General features: G+C 40.0%; 1 protein-coding gene across 1 annotated transcript in view; it reads left to right on the top strand.

Moving 5' to 3' along the window:
- The window catches only part of LOC144980224 (ATP-binding cassette sub-family A member 2-like), a 99,939-nt gene that overhangs the window by 79,428 nt on the left and 2,707 nt on the right, over positions 1-17,804 (top strand). Inside the window, exons 39-49 of the mRNA XM_078927821.1 lie at positions 587-734; positions 6,445-6,568; positions 7,153-7,285; positions 8,715-8,835; positions 9,211-9,389; positions 9,906-10,047; positions 11,125-11,259; positions 12,396-12,499; positions 13,807-14,011; positions 15,649-15,789; positions 16,515-16,733. Of these exons, the coding sequence (XP_078783947.1) occupies positions 587-734; positions 6,445-6,568; positions 7,153-7,285; positions 8,715-8,835; positions 9,211-9,389; positions 9,906-10,047; positions 11,125-11,259; positions 12,396-12,499; positions 13,807-14,011; positions 15,649-15,789; positions 16,515-16,733 (1,651 nt within the window). The remainder of the gene's footprint in view (positions 1-586; positions 735-6,444; positions 6,569-7,152; positions 7,286-8,714; positions 8,836-9,210; positions 9,390-9,905; positions 10,048-11,124; positions 11,260-12,395; positions 12,500-13,806; positions 14,012-15,648; positions 15,790-16,514; positions 16,734-17,804) is intronic.

Here is a 17,804-nt window from a genome sequence, read left to right as displayed (position 1 = left end):
GCCCACAGTTTTGAAAGATCAATATTTCAAGAAAACAAACTCCCACTTGTGTGGTTTGGAGTGACTATGTGGTCTTGTGGTCCTGGGTTCGAGCCTTGCTCGGCGCATAGTGGGTCCTTGGAAAAGGCTCTTTACTCACATTCTCTCACTGTACTCAGGTGTAAAATGAGTACCTGGTCGTTAACAGCGTTGTCTCTGTCTGAAAAAGATTCTAATATCGCCTAGCAGGTGTCTCGTCCTACACATTAAGTGTTGCTGTTGGCCAGGGACCCCTTTGTAAAACGCTTTGAACACGTTTAGTGGATATTGCGCTATATAAAAAAGATTTTTTTAATGTTTATTATTATTATTACTAAAAAATTATTTCAGCAATGCATGTCTACCAAAAAAGCATGTGCAGTTGATAAAGATATTAATAAATGTGTAAATAAAAATGGTGAGATGTTTTGTTTCAAGTATATTATCTTGGCGTGTACGTGTATGTGTGTGTTAGTGTGTGTTTGTATTTAAGGTTTAAACATCTGACATGTTAATATGTCTGGAAGTTTTTACTATCGTGTTGTTTTGTTTGTTGCTTTTATTTCAGTTGGTCGATGACTCCTGTGATGTATCCAGCCTCGTTCTGGTTCAAAGAACCAAGTTCTGCCTACATTGCCCTCATTGTCATCAACCTGTTTACTGGCATCACGTGCATCGTGTCCTCTTTCCTTCTGGAAATATTCTCATACGACCCAGTAAGTCACATGATCCATTGTCTAGTCAGGAGTATCCCACAATCCCAAATGTTGTGACCCAGTAAGTCACATGATCTATTGTCTTGTCAGGAGTATCCCACAATCCCAAATGTTGTGACCCAGTAAGTCACATGATCTATTGTCTAGTCAGGAGTATCCCACAATCCCAAATGTTGTGACCCAGTAAGTCACATGATCTATAGTTTGTCAGGAGTATCCCACAATCCCAAATGTTGTGACCCAGTAAGTCACAGGATCTATAGTTTGTCAGGAGTATCCCACAATCCCAAATGTTGTGACCCAGTAAGTCACATGATCTATTGTCTTGTCAGGAGTATCCCACAATCCCAAATGTTGTGACCCAGTAAGTCACATGATCTATTGTCTTGTCAGGAGTATCCCACAATCCCAAATGTTGTGACCCAGTAAGTCACATGATCTATTGTCTAGTCAGGAGTATCCCACAATCCCAGATGTTGTGACCCAGTAAGTCACATGATCTATAGTCTAGTCAGAGTATCCCACAATCCCAAATGTTGTGACCCAGTAAGTCACATGATCTATTGTCTAGTCAGGAGTATCCCACAATCCCAAATGTTGTGACCCAGTAAGTCACATGATCTATTGTCTAGTCAGGAGTATCCCACAATCCCAAATGTTGTGACCCAGTAAGTCACATGATCTATTGTCTAGTCAGGAGTATCCCACAATCCCAAATGTTGTGACCCAGTAAGTCACATGATCTATAGTTTGTCAGGAGTATCCCACAATCCCAAATGTTGTGACCCAGTAAGTCACATGATCTATAGTTTGTCAGGAGTATCCCACAATCCCAAATGTTGTGACCCAGTAAGTCACATGATCTATTGTCTAGTCAGGAGTATCCCACAATCCCAAATGTTGTGACCCAGTAAGTCACATGATCTATAGTCTAGTCAGGAGTATCCCACAATCCCAAATGTTGTGACCCAGTAAGTCACATGATCTATTGTCTTATCAGGAGTATCCCACAATCCCAAATGTTGTGATCCAGTAAGTCACAGGAGTATCCCACAATCCCAAATGTTGTGACCCAGTAAGTCACATGATCTATGGTCTTGTCAGGAGTATCCCACAATCCCAAATGTTGTGACCCAGTAAGTCACATGATCTATGTCTTGTCAGGGTATCCCACAATCCCAAATGTTGTGACCCAGTAAGTCACATGATCTATGGTCTTGTCAGGAGTATCCCACAATCCCAAATGTTGTGACCCAGTAAGTCACATGATCTATAGTTTGTCAGGAGTATCCCACAATCCCAAATGTTGTGACCCAGTAAGTCACATGATCTATAGTTTGTCAGGAGTATCCCACAATCCCAAATGTTGTGACCCAGTAAGTTCACATATCAATGGTCTTGTCAGGAGTATCTCACAATCCCAAATGTTGTGACCCAGTAAGTCACATGATCTTATGTTTGTCAGGAGTATCCCACAATCCCAAATGTTGTGACCCAGTAAGTCACATGATCTATGGTCTTGTCAGGAGTATCCCACAATCCCAAATGTTGTGACCCAGTAAGTCACATGATCTATTGTCTAGTCAGGAGTATCCCACAATCCCAAATGTTGTGACCCAGTAAGTCACATGATCTATAGTCTAGTCAGGAGTTTCCCACAATCTCAAATGTTGTGACCCAGTAAGTCACAGGAGTATCCCACAATCCCAAATGTTGTGACCCAGTAAGTCACAGGAGTATCCCACAATCCCAAATGTTGTGACCCAGTAAGTCACATGATCTATGGTCTTGTCAGGAGTATCCCACAATCCCAAATGTTGTGACCCAGTAAGTCACAGGAGTATCCCACAATCCCAAATGTTGTGACCCAGTAAGTCACATGATCTATGGTCTTGTCAGGAGTATCCCACAATCCCAAATGTTGTGACCCAGTAAGTCACATGATCTATGGTCTTGTCAGGGGTATCCCACAATCCCAAATGTTGTGACCCAGTAAGTCACATGATCTATGGTCTTGTCAGGAGTATCCCACAATCCCAAATGTTGTGACCCAGTAAGTCACATGATCTATAGTTTGTCAGGAGTATCCCACAATCCCAAATGTTGATACCCAGTAAGTCACATGATCTATAGTTTGTCAGGAGTATCCCACAATCCCAAATGTTGTGACCCAGTAAGTCACATGATCTATTGTCTTGTCAGGAGCATCTCACAATCCCAAATGTTGTGACCCAGTAAGTCACATGATCTATAGTTTGTCAGGAGTATCCCACAATCCCAAATGTTTTAATTCAGAAAAGTGAGTGGAGCAGGCACTTATGTTGGTAACAACAAGATATGAAGTGAGTAGAAAAGTGCCAGAAGACAATAGAGAATAAAAATTTTCGCGGCGGTGGTGGGGTTTGAACCTGCGACCTTATTGGTACGACAACTCCGCCTGGCAGGTGAGAGCGTGGCTCTACCGTGTGAGCTATCCACGAACACTAAAATATTCGTTTCAAACCCAAAGTCATTTCTAGATCCCTCTCTCACCCACTTCTTGAGACCGCCGATTCGTTCACCACCATCGCGAAGTAATTTTGACCAGCAGTTAAGCTTAATAGCCAATATTCTCATCACAAACATATAACATAGAAACGATTGAGACATTGAGTATGCTCCGGTGTATGGGGTGAATTTTTTAATTCAGAAAAGTGAGTGGAGCAGGCACTTATGTTGGTAACAACAAGATATGAAGTGAGTAGAAAAGTGCCAGAAGACAATAGAGAATAAAAATTTTCGCGGCGGTGGTGGGGTTTGAACCTGCGACCTTATTGGTACGACAACTCCGCCTGGCAGGTGAGAGCGTGGCTCTACCGTGTGAGCTATCCACGAACACTAAACCCAAAGTCATTTCAGATCCCTCTTCACCCACTTCTGAGACCGCCGATTCGTTCACCCTCGCGAGTAATTGACCGCAGTTAAGCTTAATAAATATTTCATCCAAACTAACTAGAACGATTGAAATTGGTTCTCTGTATGGGTAATTTTTTATTCAAAAAGGGTGGCAGCACTTAGTGGTAACACAAATATAGTGAGTAAAATCAGAAATAGAATAAAAATTTTGCGCGTGGTGGTTAACGCGCCTTATGGTACACAACTCGCTGGTGAGAGCGTGGCTCTACGTGTGAGATCACGAATAAATATTCGTTTCAAACCCAAGAAGATTACATTCTAGACCCTTCATCCACCCACTTCTTGAGAGCCATTCATTCACCCATCGCGAAGTATTTTGACCACATTAAGCGTTATACCAAAAAAAATTTTTATCTCTATTGTCTTCTGCACTTTCTACTCACTTCATATCTTGTTGTCAAATAATGCCTGCTCACTCACTTCTGAATAAAATTCACCCCATACACCGGAGCATACTCAATGTCTCAATCGTTTCTATGTTATATGTTTGTGATGAGAATATTGGCTATTAAGCTTAACTGCTGGTCAAAATTACTTCGCGATGGTGGTGAACGAATCGGCGGTCTCAAGAAGTGGTGAGAGAGGGATCTAGAAATGACTTTGGGTTTGAAACGAATATTTTAGTGTTCGTGGATAGCTCACACGGTAGAGCCACGCTCTCACCTGCCAGGCGGAGTTGTCGTACCAATAAGGTCGCAGGTTCAAACCCCACCACCGCCGCGAAAAATTTTTATTCTCTATTGTCTTCTGGCACTTTTCTACTCACTTCATATCTTGTTGTTACCAACATAAGTGCCTGCTCCACTCACTTTTCTGAATTAAAAAATTCACCCCATACACCGGAGCATACTCAATGTCTCAATCGTTTCTATGTTATATGTTTGTGATGAGAATATTGGCTATTAAGCTTAACTGCTGGTCAAAATTACTTCGCGATGGTGGTGAACGAATCGGCGGTCTCAAGAAGTGGGTGAGAGAGGGATCTAGAAATGACTTTGGGTTTGAAACGAATATTTTAGTGTTCGTGGATAGCTCACACGGTAGAGCCACGCTCTCACCTGCCAGGCGGAGTTGTCGTACCAATAAGGTCGCAGGTTCAAACCCCACCACCGCCGCGAAAATTTTTATTCTCTATTGTCTTCTGGCACTTTTCTACTCACTTCATATCTTGTTAATCCCAAATGTTGTGACCCAGTAAGTCACATGATCTATAGTTTGTCAGGAGTATCCCACAATCCCAAATGTTGTGACCCAGTAAGTCACATGATCTATAGTTTGTCAGGAGTATCCCACAATCCCAAATGTTGTGACCCAGTAAGTCACATGATCTATGGTCTTGTCAGGAGTATCTCACAATCCCAAATGTTGTGACCCAGTAAGTCACATGATCTATAGTTTGTCAGGAGTATCCCACAATCCAAATGTTGTGACCCAGTAAGTCACATGATCTATGGTCTTGTCAGGAGTATCCCACAATCCCAAATGTTGTGACCCAGTAAGTCACATGATCTATGGTCTTGTCAGGAGTATCCCACAATCCCAAATGTTGTGACCCAGTAAGTCACATGATCTATGGTCTTGTCAGGAGTATCCCACAATCCCAAATGTTGTGACCCAGTAAGTCACATGATCTATAGTTTGTCAGGAGTATCCCACAATCCCAAATGTTGTGACCCAGTAAGTCACATGATCTATAGTTTGTCAGGAGTATCCCACAATCCCAAATGTTGTGACCAGAAATGAACTTTAAGTTGGATTATAAAAGAAGTCCTTCAGAGGCATTCGGCCCATGGAGCCAGAGTCTAAATTTTGCTGCTTGGAGGTTGAAGAAATAAACAGTCCACTGGAATGGAAGCCTCAAATTGATTTACAAAGACAGGTGATGTGGACGTTTCAGGTTTTCCCTTTGTCAACAAAACATGATGAAGGAAACACCGAAGAGAAATGAAAGGATGGCGTCACTACGAATCGCCATAGCGATGTCATCTTCTCATCAGTCATTTGCATTATTAAAACTCCTACGTCCATGCAATACCAGTTTTATGCAATACCAGTTTTATGCAATACCAGTTTTATGCAATACCAGTTTTATGCAATACCAGTTTTATGCAATACCAGTTTTATGCAATACCAGTTTTATGCAATACCAGTTTTATGCAATACCAGTTTTATGCAATACCAGTTTTATGCAATACCAGTTTTATGCAATACCAGTTTTATGCAATACCAGTTTTATGCACTACCAGTTTTATGCAATACCAGTTTTTCTCTAATTCTTGGTACCATTAAAAAGAAAATTGAGCTTTTATATAGCGCAATATTTACTTAACGTGCTTAAAGCACTTTACAAAGGGTCCCTGACTAACAGCAAAACATAACATGTAGAACAAGACATGATGCCTGTTAAGCGATAAAAGCAACACTGTTAACAGCCAGGTACTCATTTTGCACCTGAGTATTGTGAGTAAAGAGCCTTTTCCAAGGACTCAACTGTGCGCTGAGCAAGGATTTAACCCAAGACCTTTCGATCCAAAAGCGAGTGGCATGCCACAAGGTCACATAGCTGCACATTCCATACCATCAGTACTTTGACATTGGTGTAGTCGTCAACTGACATCAGTAGTCAACTGACACCAGTAGTCGTCAACTGACACCAGTAGTCGTCAACTGACACCAGTAGTCGTCAACTGACATCATGTCTCATTGTCCCCACCCTTACTCACCTCTCTCTACTCCCTTTTCTCCAATGTTTTAGGACTTGGACCGCGTGCATACAGTATTGAAGATCGTCTTCATGATGTTTCCCAACTACTGCCTGGGTCGGGGTCTCATGGACTTGGCTTTCAACGAGTACCGGAATGAATTTTATTTTAAAACAGGTTAGACAACTTACTGTAGATTACACAAACTCCTCACACCAGTTTATACGTGGATCTACTGAGACTTGATAGGCTAGGAGTTTTAGACAAATTGGATTCATCAAAGTAATAAAACATTGAATTGATTACAAGAAATGATAATAATAATAATAATAATAATAATTGTGATGATTATGAATAATAATGATGATAGTGATAATAATACTGATGATTTTGATGATGATAATGATGATAATAATAATATTAATAATAATTTTAAAAATAATAATGAGAATTATGATAGCAACAATAATGATAACTCTATAACAGACTGAGAGAACCATAAATATGATCCATGATCCCAAAACAGTGTTATCTCAGTGAGAATAAAATGTCTACAAAATGTCTGAAGTAATCTTAGGGTTAAAGACTAACAAGGAATAGGAGGTTGTGTCGTTCAGAAGGTTATAGATCTAGTCAGGTCAACCAACGAAATCCATTGTCTTGTATAAAACAGTCAACGTTGAACATGGAAACGACCCTGATACTATACCCTTGTGAGTTTGTGAGACAGAAATGTACTATCTCATTGTTGTGGTCCACAGGTCAACTGTCCCGAATGCATTCTGCCATGGAGTGGGATGTGATCCCGTGCCATTTGGTTGCCATGGCTTCTATCGGAGCCATCTTTTTCTGTATCACCCTCATGTGTGAATATCGATTTTTCCTCAAGCCAAGGTAGGTCACTCCATATTAAACACTTCAATGGGATCACGACACTGCTGGACTCTGAAAATTTAAAAAATGAGTCGTTAAAAATTTTGGCCAGAAAACTTGTCCTTCAAATATTGATCAATTAAAATGAGCCTCATCGTGTTGAAAACTCTCAGACCTGGGACTTCAAGGAAAATGTTCCCAAAGTCCCAGGTTTGAGACTTTTTGCCAAGTTGAGTGTCATTTTAATCAGTCGATACTTGAAGGATGAGTTTTCTGGCCAAAATTATCAATACTCAAATTTTTTAATTATTTTTTTTAGAGTACGGCACTATTATTCAATTCAGTCCAGAGAAGCCAGGGGAAGCGTTGGGGGAGAAGATGGCCAGGGGGGGACTGACCAGGGGTGGGGAGAAACTGACCAGAGGTGGGGGGGGGGGGGGGGTTACTACTTATAGTAAAAATCTGATGAGATCAATAAGATGTATGTATTCCCTTAAAGTTGTTGGAGCCAAAGTCTGCTGATGTCTGTAGTATAAACATACAGTAACAACTGCTTGGTATATTTTGTAGAGGATGCTCATCTGTCACCAAGTACTTTCTGACAAATCTGACCGACCCAGTTACCCAATCACTACTGAGTCGACACGAGTCGACTCGTCTGACCATTTGCCATTTCTTCCTCACATCAATTCATCCACACGTCCATCCATCCACACATTTATCCATATCTATCCATCCATCACCCTTTTATCCACCCATCTATCCATTCACCCATCCATCTATCCACACATCCCTTCATCCATCCACCCATACCATATGGAGTTCCTGACCTCCCACAGTTGGCAGGGACACACTTACTTTGTCTTCTACACCCCTATATCTTTTTTTCCAACATGCTTTCTGTCTTTGTCTTAGAATGATATTTCTTGGTTTTGTCCTGGTACTGGCCGGATACCTTCACTGGAGGGAAACAGTCAAATGGATAGTTACAGTTTAGGGAGATCATATTTTTTGTCTTATATCATCTCTGTTATGCACTGTGTTATATTTTAGTTTTACATATTATTAATATATATGATTATGATTTGTAAACATTTGAGTGTGTTCCTCTTAGTGGGGACCTGTGCTTGAGTAAGGATGAGACATTTAGGTGATCTCAAACTAAGTACACTGATGGTGTGCTCTTGGAATCTACATCTGTTCCCTATTTGAACCAATTCCCCTTTGTCTTACCTTTTCTTGGGTGCTTTGATTGTAATTCTAGACCTTTAGACTCTCCCATTTTCTTCCTTTTTACTGACGCTGATACGACCCTTAAAAACCAAAACAAACATCCCCCCATCTATCTCTATCCATCTATCCACCCATCCACACATCCATCTTTCCAACCACTCATCTATCCATATCCATCCATCCATTTATCCACAAATATATCCATCTTTCCATCCAGGCAGAGCCGGGTATCCCAGCAGCCCCTGACAGAGGAGGACAGAGATGTGTCAATGGAGAGAAAGAGAGTGTTGAGAGGCAATGGAAAATATGACTCACTCGTCTTGGAAAACTTGACCAAGGTATGGAGTATTGACGGTTATTACATGTTGAATAGGGGAAAGGGAGGGGGGGGGGGGGGCAGTGTGCCATTATAACTTATTGAGCTATGATCCTGTAGCAGTAGTAATGGTAAAAGTAGTAGTGATAGTAGTAATAGTGGTGGTAGTAGCAGTGGTAGTAATATTGGTAATTGTGGTAGTGGTAAGTAGGAGTTTTCCATCCATCCATCCATACATTCATCCATCAATTAATCCATCCATCCATACATTCATCCATCAATTAATCCATCCATCCATACATTCATCCATCCATGAATCCATCCACCTATTCATCCATCCATCTATCCATCCATCCATCCATCATCCATCTATCCATCTATCCATAAATCCATTCAGGTTTACAAGACCCGAAAGCTAGGCCGCCATCTTGCCGTGGACAGAATCTGCCTGGGTGTCCCACCTGGTGAATGTTTCGGTCTCCTTGGAGTGAATGGAGCTGGCAAAACAACGACATTCAAAATGTTGACAGGTGACCTGGCCCCAACGGCTGGATGTGCTTACCTCAATGGATACAGGTACAACTAGCAGTCTGTTTTGTCATGTATCCTATGTGCTTACCTCAATGGATACAGGTACAACTAGCAGTCTGTTTTGTGCTTTTATGTATCCTATGTGCTTACCTCAATGGATACAGGTACAACTTGCAGTCTGTTTTGTGCTTTTATGTATCCTATGTGAGTTGCTCAATGGATACAGGTACAACTTTCTGTTTGTATGTAGTATGTAAAGATATATGAAAATAGAGTCTATCATTTGTCTATTCTGTACAATAATACAAATTTATGGGGAAACGTGGCTCAGCAGTATAATCTTTACTTCATACCCGAAAACCGTTGATTTCGACTACCCACCAAGCTGTGTGGCCTTGAGCTAGTCACCTGGCCCTAGCTCACTTTGCAGCGCTGCACTACGGCTGATGCCTGGGTTATTCCAGTCTTCTCTTGGAATAGGCCGACCAGAAAGACAAATTTCCCCTTGGATATGAGTCAAGGGAATTTTATTATTTTTATCCATTTCTGATTTATCCCCAGCGTGGTCAAAGACATCAAGAGTGTCCAACAAAGCATCGGCTACTGTCCACAGTTTGACTCCCTCTTTGATGAGCTGACGGCCAGAGAGCATCTCCAACTTTACTGTCGACTTAGGGGGATTCCCCCTAGTGATGAAAACCAGGTGGGTGCTATGGGGGATTTCACGTTTATTCACTTCACTTTATTCTCCTGGCTATGGTGATCACATACCTGCCTACTTTTACACACGGAAATTTGATGACAATCACCGACTTACAGAAATGGAAGAAATATGGATTTTGATTTCACACCAATTTGGTCGGAGTGTACGAGAAAATTTTTTTTCTCTTTTCAGTTTTACGGAGAACAAAAAACCATTTGTTGGAATTTATAAAAGCTGCCACTGAGTTCCACTCCCATAATAGCAAAATCGGCGCTAACTCGTAATTTTGGGCATCAAGTTTATTTTACACATAAAAGTTTCTATGAAACGTTTTTTTCTGGTTTAGTTGAGTATTACTGAAATGTCACCATTGGTTAGTGATGAATTTGTGGTGGTTCAAGTAGGCAGGCACGTAGTCGTAGAGGAGACAAGGGAGTTGATATTGCAGTAAGAACCCTCCATACAGAACACGTCCTCAGCTTTTCTCATTAGTGTTAGGCTGTCAAAGCCTGTCAATTCCTTGACATCATCCATCCAGCACGTAGTCGTAGAGGAGACAAGGGAGTTGATATTGCAGTAAGAACCCTCCATACAGAACACGTCCTCAGATTTCCTCATTAGTGTTAGGATGTCAAAGCCTGTCAATTCCTTGACAGCATCCATCCAGCATGGTGTGTCTCTCCTTCTGCATCCCTCCAAGGAAATCCTTGCATGATGGTTGTTGCCAATGACTCAAGTGAGAAACGAGACAATTTTCTTCTTTTGACAATAGACAAGAGAGATTCCTGTGGTCCTGTCAGAGAAACAAAACCTGTGTGAACCTCTTTATTGGGCCTACAGTCTTGTCTAGATTATGTCTACAAACATTTCACACCTCTGTCTCATAAGTCCACTACGAGTTTTGTCTGATATAAGCACACATACACCGACACACACCACAAACTGACACACTCACACATGATACTCTCAAACACTCATACACACTAACACACATACACTGAAATCTTGGTTTGGAATTTGATGTCATTTTGCCAGATATGTATTTTATGATTAATGTCTATACCAATTTGTCCACAGGTCGTAGAGTGGGCTCTCAACAAACTTGGACTAACAAAGTATGCAGACAAATTATCTGGCACATACAGTGGCGGCAACAAACGGAAGTTGTCGACGGCAATAGCCCTGATAGGACACCCACCCATCATCTTTATGGTATGTTTGCACAATGCCTGTGTTAGGGATTTCACTGGAGGATAGAACACACACAGATATACGGGGAATATGCCATGTTTTGTTGTCACAGAGAGAGATGTATGCGTGTGTGTGTGTGTGTGTGTGTGTGTGTGTGTGTGTGTGTGTGTTTGAAAGAGAGAGAGAGAGAGAGAGTAAAAGAGAGACGGAGAGAGAGAGAGAGAGAGTGGTAGTGTGTGTGAGTGTGTGTGTGTTTGAAAGAGAGAGAGAGTAAAAGAGAGATGGAGAGTGTGTGTGTTTGTGAAAGAGAGAGAGAGAGTAAAAGAGAGAGTGAAAAAGTGAGAAAGAGTGGGGGGGGGGGGGGGTTGGAGAAAGAGAAATGAGAGTGAAAAAAAGAGAGAGAGATGATCAGAGAAAGAGACAGAGAGAGAGAGAGAGTGAAAAAAAAAGAGAGTGAGACAGACAGACAGACAGAGAGAGAGAGAGAGAGAGTCAGCGATAGAGGTAGTAACAGAGGTAGAACAAGAATGATAGAGAGACAGAAGGAGAGAGAGAATGACAAAGAGAGACAGAGAGATAAGATAAGATAGGAATAATATTTATCCACATGTGGAGATAAATGTAGGGTACGGCCTCAATTTATAGGGTAGAGAAGTCGTCACGTCACACCTTAGTCTTTTCCGGTTCAAAACTCACTGGAAGTGTGTAACCAACCAGTCCTCTGGACAACGAATAGACAATGAATATGTTTTATTTTTATATAGAATTATAAGGTGGCATAACTATTTGAGTAGCAAGATGTATAAGCAGATTCTTAGGATTACGGGAGGTAAAAAAGCAAGGGATGGATGATCTTTATTAATGCCCATCAAAACATATTCAGACTAGAAAATACGATGCTATCACTCTGACACCAGAAGATCATTTACACAGATATGTAGTCAGTCCTCCGGAAGAGTGGTTTTACACTTCCAATGAGACTGGAACCAGTGTGTTGACATCACATTGCTGTTCCCTTTTCGCTAATAATAGAAATAACAAATGGTCCACAATGACTCAGTGCTGGTTGGATAGGACTGGCCTCAATCACCGTATGGAATGATGTCATGAATAACACACTCCCTCACACTCCCTCACACACCCCCCACACATTTCAGGATGAACCAACCACAGGCATGGACCCCCACTCCAGACGATTCTTATGGGACCTCATTCTCAGTCTGATTCAAGATGGACGCTCTGTCATTTTGACATCTCACAGGTATACACACACATACACACACACACACATACATCCACAAACAATCACACACACACACATCCACAAACAATCACACACACACACACACATCCACAAACAATCACACACACATACATCCACAAACAATCACACACACACACACACACACACATCCACAAACAATCACACACACGGATTTGTTCCGTATTTGACTTCTTGAGTTCGTAAGTCCGTACTTTTAGTTCAAAATCTGTATTTTATAATTTTTGACAAAGTTGTGGTAAACAAGGCATGAGAGCCTAACGAATTATAATTATTACTACTACTATTGTTATTATTATTATTATTATTATTATTATTTTATATATTATGATTATGATTATATGTAGTTGATTGATTGATATGATTATGTTATTATTTATTATGATTATTTATTATATTATTATTATTATTTATTATGATTATGATTATATTATATATTATGATATATTATATATTATTATATTATTTATTATTATATTATCATTATTATATATTATTATATTATATATTAATTATTTATTTATTATTTATTATTATTATATATTATTATTATTATTTATTATTATTATTATTATTATTGGTGTCCACTGAGAGATGATGGGCAGGATTTAGCATAATCTCCATTCCAGTGGAGCTCTTTAATTTGTATTAAGCCTCTCTACCATAAATGATTTTCAACAATTAAAAAAAATCCAGTTGATTATATGACGCCTGTTAGTGTTAGTAGTAGTAATTAAAAAGGCTGACTTTTATATGTTGTGATTCGATTAAGGGGGGGGCACACATCGTCCCCTCATCCCGGGCCAAATGGGCGTTCCTTATTTTATTTTTGAAAAGTTGGCAGCTATGATATTATAATAATTATTATATGTATTGTTGTTATTGTCAAGTGGCTGTCGTCATCATCATCATTGTGTGTACTTGTGAGAGTACAAGTGTGAGAATATAAGCGTGTATACTCGCTATATAAATGTGTATATTTGTTGTTGATGACAAGCGGGTATTGGTGCTATTCATTTATCCAGCTGGATATAACACACCAACACATATAACACACCAACACATATAACACACCAACACATATAACTCACCAACACATATAACTCACCAACACATATAACACACCAACACATATAACACACCAACACATATAACACACCAACACACCAACCTATGTTTGACCATGAACGGCTCTAGTCTGATTGATAGAATTGAGTGAGGACTCCCCATAAAAATGGTTGTCTAAATGTATGACGTGTGTATGTGTGTGTGTCCTTTCTATTTAGCATGGAGGAGTGTGAGGCTCTGTGTACACGGCTGGCCATTATGGTTAACGGGACATTCAAGTGTATGGGAAGTGCTACACATCTCAAGGACAGGTTTGGGGATGGCTACACATTTACTCTCCGTGTCAAAGGACCCGAATATGAACGGGCAAGAAGGGAAGTGACAAGGTTTATACAACGACACATACCTCCTGCTGTGGTCAAGGTGAGTCGTCTCGAATATAAATATCTCTCTCTCTCTCTCAATCTCTCTCTCTCAATCTCTCTCTCAATCTCTCAATCTCTCTCTCTCTCTCACTCTCTCAATCTCTCTCTCTCTCTCAATCTCTCTCTCTCTCTCTCAATCTCTCTCTCTCTCTCAATCTCTCTCTCTCACTCTCTCTCTCAATCACTCTCTCAATCACTCTCTCTCTCTCTCTCTCACTCACTCTGTCACTCTCTCTCTCTCTCTCTCATTGTTTATTGTGTATTATGACACAGATAATTTTTATCTGTTGTTTATTGTGTTTGTGTTTGTTTGTTTATCACAAGGATAATATTTTTATTTGTTTGTAGTTTGTGACATATCTGTTGTTTATTGTGTGTGTGTGTGTGTGTGTATCTATGTGTTTGTGTGTGTGTATATGTGTGTGTGTGTGTTTGTGTATCTATGTGTTTGTGTGTGTGTGTATATGTGTGTGTGTGTGTGTTTGTGTATCTATGTGTGTGTATATGTGTGTGTGTGTGTGTTTGTGTATCTATGTGTTTGTGTGTGTGTATATGTGTGTGTGTGTTTGTGTATCTATGTGTTTGTGTGTGTGTGTTTGTGTATCTATGTGTTTGTGTGTGTGTATATATATATGTGTGTGTGTGTGTGTTTGTGTATCTATGTGTTTGTGTGTGTGTATATATATATGTGTGTGTGTGTGTGTGTGTGTGTTTGTGTATCTATGTGTTTGTGTGTGTGTATATATATATGTGTGTGTGTGTGTGTGTGTATCTATGTGTGTTTGTTGTTTGTGACAAGGATAGTTTTTATATGTTTTTTGTAGTCTGTGACATGTCTGTTGTTCATTGTGTGTGTGTGTGTGTATCTATGTGTGTGTGTTTGTTTGTGTGTGTGTGTATCTATGTGTGTGTGTTTGTTTGTGTGTGTGTGTGTATCTGTGTGTGTTTGTTTGTGTGTGTGTGTGTATCTATGTGTGTGTGTGTATTTGTTTGTGTTTTTGTGTGTGTTTGTTGTGTGTGTGTGTGTTGTGTGTGTGTGTCTATGTTTGTGTGTTAGTGTGTTTTTTGTTGTGTGTGTTCTATGTGTGTGTGTGTTATCTATGTGTGTGTGTGTGTGTATCTATGTGTGTGTGTGTATATCTATGTGTGTGTGTGTATCTATGTGTGTGTGTGTATCTATGTGTGTGTGTGTATCTATGTGTGTGTGTGTGTATCTATGTGTGTGTGTGTGTGTGTGTGTTTGTGTGTATCTATGTGTGGTGTTGTGTGTGTGTGTGTGTGTGTATCTATGTGTGTGTGTGTGTGTGTGTGTATCTATGTGTGGGTGTGTATCTATGTGGTGTTGTGTATCTATGTGTGTGTGATCTATGTGTGTGTGTGGTGTATCTATGTGTGTGTGTGTGTGTGTATCTATGTGTGGGGGTGTATCTATGTGTGGGTGTGTATCTATGTGTGGGTGTGTATCTATGTGTGTGTGTATCTATGTGTGGGTGTTTGTTTGTGACAAGGATAGTTTTTATATGTTTGGTCATCACACTGAATCTGTTTTCAAACTCCTACGTCTGGTCCCCCCTCCCCCCCCCCCCCCCCCCCCCCCAACCCCCCACTTGTGTGTGTGTGGCCATGCCTTGATAGGAAGAACATTACAATTTGGTGCAATATGAATGGAAGACGCGACCAGTCTCACTGGCCCAGTTGTTTTTTACCTTGGAGAAGGCAGAGACAGAACTTGGGGTCTTGGAGGATTACTCTGTCAGTCAAAATACACTGGACAATGTGAGTGGTCATCATCATCATCATCATCGCCATAATACCTGTTGCCATCATCATCATCATTATCGCCAAAATACCTGTTGCCATCACCATCATCATCATCATCGTCATCACCATCATCGTCATCATCACCATCATCATCATCATCATCGCCATAATACCTGTTGCCATCACCATCATCATCGCGGACATAATACCTGTTGCCATCACCATCATCATCATAAAAACTGTTGCTATCACCATCATCATCATCACCATAATAACTGTTACCATCATCTTCATCATCACCATAATAACTGTTACCATCATCATCTTCATCATCATCACCATCACCATAATAATTGTTACCATCATCATCTTCATCATCATCACCATCACCATAATAATTGTTGCCATCATCATCATCATCACCGTCACCATAATAACTTTTGCCATCATCATCGTCACCTTATTAACTGTTGCCATCACCATCATCATCATCACCGTCACCATAATAACTGTTGCCATCACTATCATCATCATCACCATAAAAACTATTGCCATCATCATCATCATCATCATCATCATCATCATTTTCATCCTCATCCTTATCACCATCATTTTATTTATTTACCCCTCCCCTCACCCCAACACCAACTGTAATGAGAAAGTAATGAATTGTTTCATGTCTGGTCACTTCTCAAGTCGTTGTCGTTTTTGTTTCCCCCTCCCCCTTCCCCACCTCTCAGGTATTCATCAATTTTGTCAAGCAACAGACAGAAATAGTCAAGGATGAGGAGGGAGAGGAGGAAAGTAGGATTCGATCCTTCAGCTCTAGACTACGGAATCGAGCCTCCAACTTACTCAACCAATCAGACGAACCTTTACTTATACCCAACAACCAATCGGATGACAGCTTAGAAATCAGTGATGATGAAATCATGTTGTCTCTAGACGACTCACAAGGGGTGGGTGACAATTTAGTTGGTGTTTTTTAACATTTACCTGACATTTGGGAGGGGGGAGGGGGGGAAGATGTTTTCTTTTTACTTAGTAGTAGTAGTGTTGGTAGCAATAGTAGTAGTAGTGTTGGTAGCAGTAGTAATAATAATAATAATAATAATAATAGATCTTTATTGTCCATAAATATGGCAATTTGTCATTTAGTTACACTTGTTATAATGTTAAACGATAACTAAGATTGAACAGATATTTCACTCCTACTTATTTTCTCTCTCTCTCTCTCTCTCTCTCTCTCTCTCTCTCTCTCTCTCTCTCTCTCTTCTTTCTTTCACACGTGCGATATACACAACATAAACATATTCATTTCGTTTTCAATTTGTTACGATTGTGGCAATTCGACACCAAAAATTATCATCATTATCAATTGGTCAGTTAATCTTACATTAAATAAATTAATCAGTTAATCAGTCAACGAATCAATCCTTGGTTTTTCTGTACCATATGAAATATTCAAAATTTTTATTGCTGATGGAACGAACGTTGATTTATACTTGTTAGTTCTACATTTAATCTGACAAAACCTTCTCCCAGATGGTAAAAGACTAAATTCATGGTATAAAATATGTTTTTTATTGTTGGTAATTGAGAATGCTTTCCTTTCTATTGCTTTTCCATGAATTCTTTCTACTCCATCAAGAGGATGGTTTATTATTTTAGTATTTTATTATAGTAGTAGTAGTGTTGGTAGCAGTAGTAGTAGTAGTAGTAGTAGTAGTGTTGGTAGTAGTAGTAGTGTTGGTAGCAATAGTAGTAGTAGTGCTCGTGCTACTACTACTGTCCACTCTGGATAATCGCAACTCTGTTAATTGCAACTTTTGGTTAATCGCAACATTTCCCAAGAAACGGAATTAACGCTATATAAAAGTCACTGGTTATTTGCAACAAGCTTCAATTAATCGCAGCAAAAATTGGCGAATCCAAGAAATCAAACAAAATTTCATGATTGAATTTCATCGTGGGTGAAATCATGACAGGTTGACGAATCAAAAGTGGGTGGGGTTTAGTGCTACAGTCGT

This window comes from Berghia stephanieae, chromosome 9 (assembly GCF_034508935.2).
Source record: "Berghia stephanieae isolate SIO BIC M18660-M18661 chromosome 9, UCSD_Bste_1.3, whole genome shotgun sequence".
Classification (NCBI taxonomy): Eukaryota; Metazoa; Mollusca; class Gastropoda; order Nudibranchia; family Aeolidiidae; genus Berghia; species Berghia stephanieae.
This window is presented reverse-complemented; position numbering and strand designations above follow the sequence as displayed.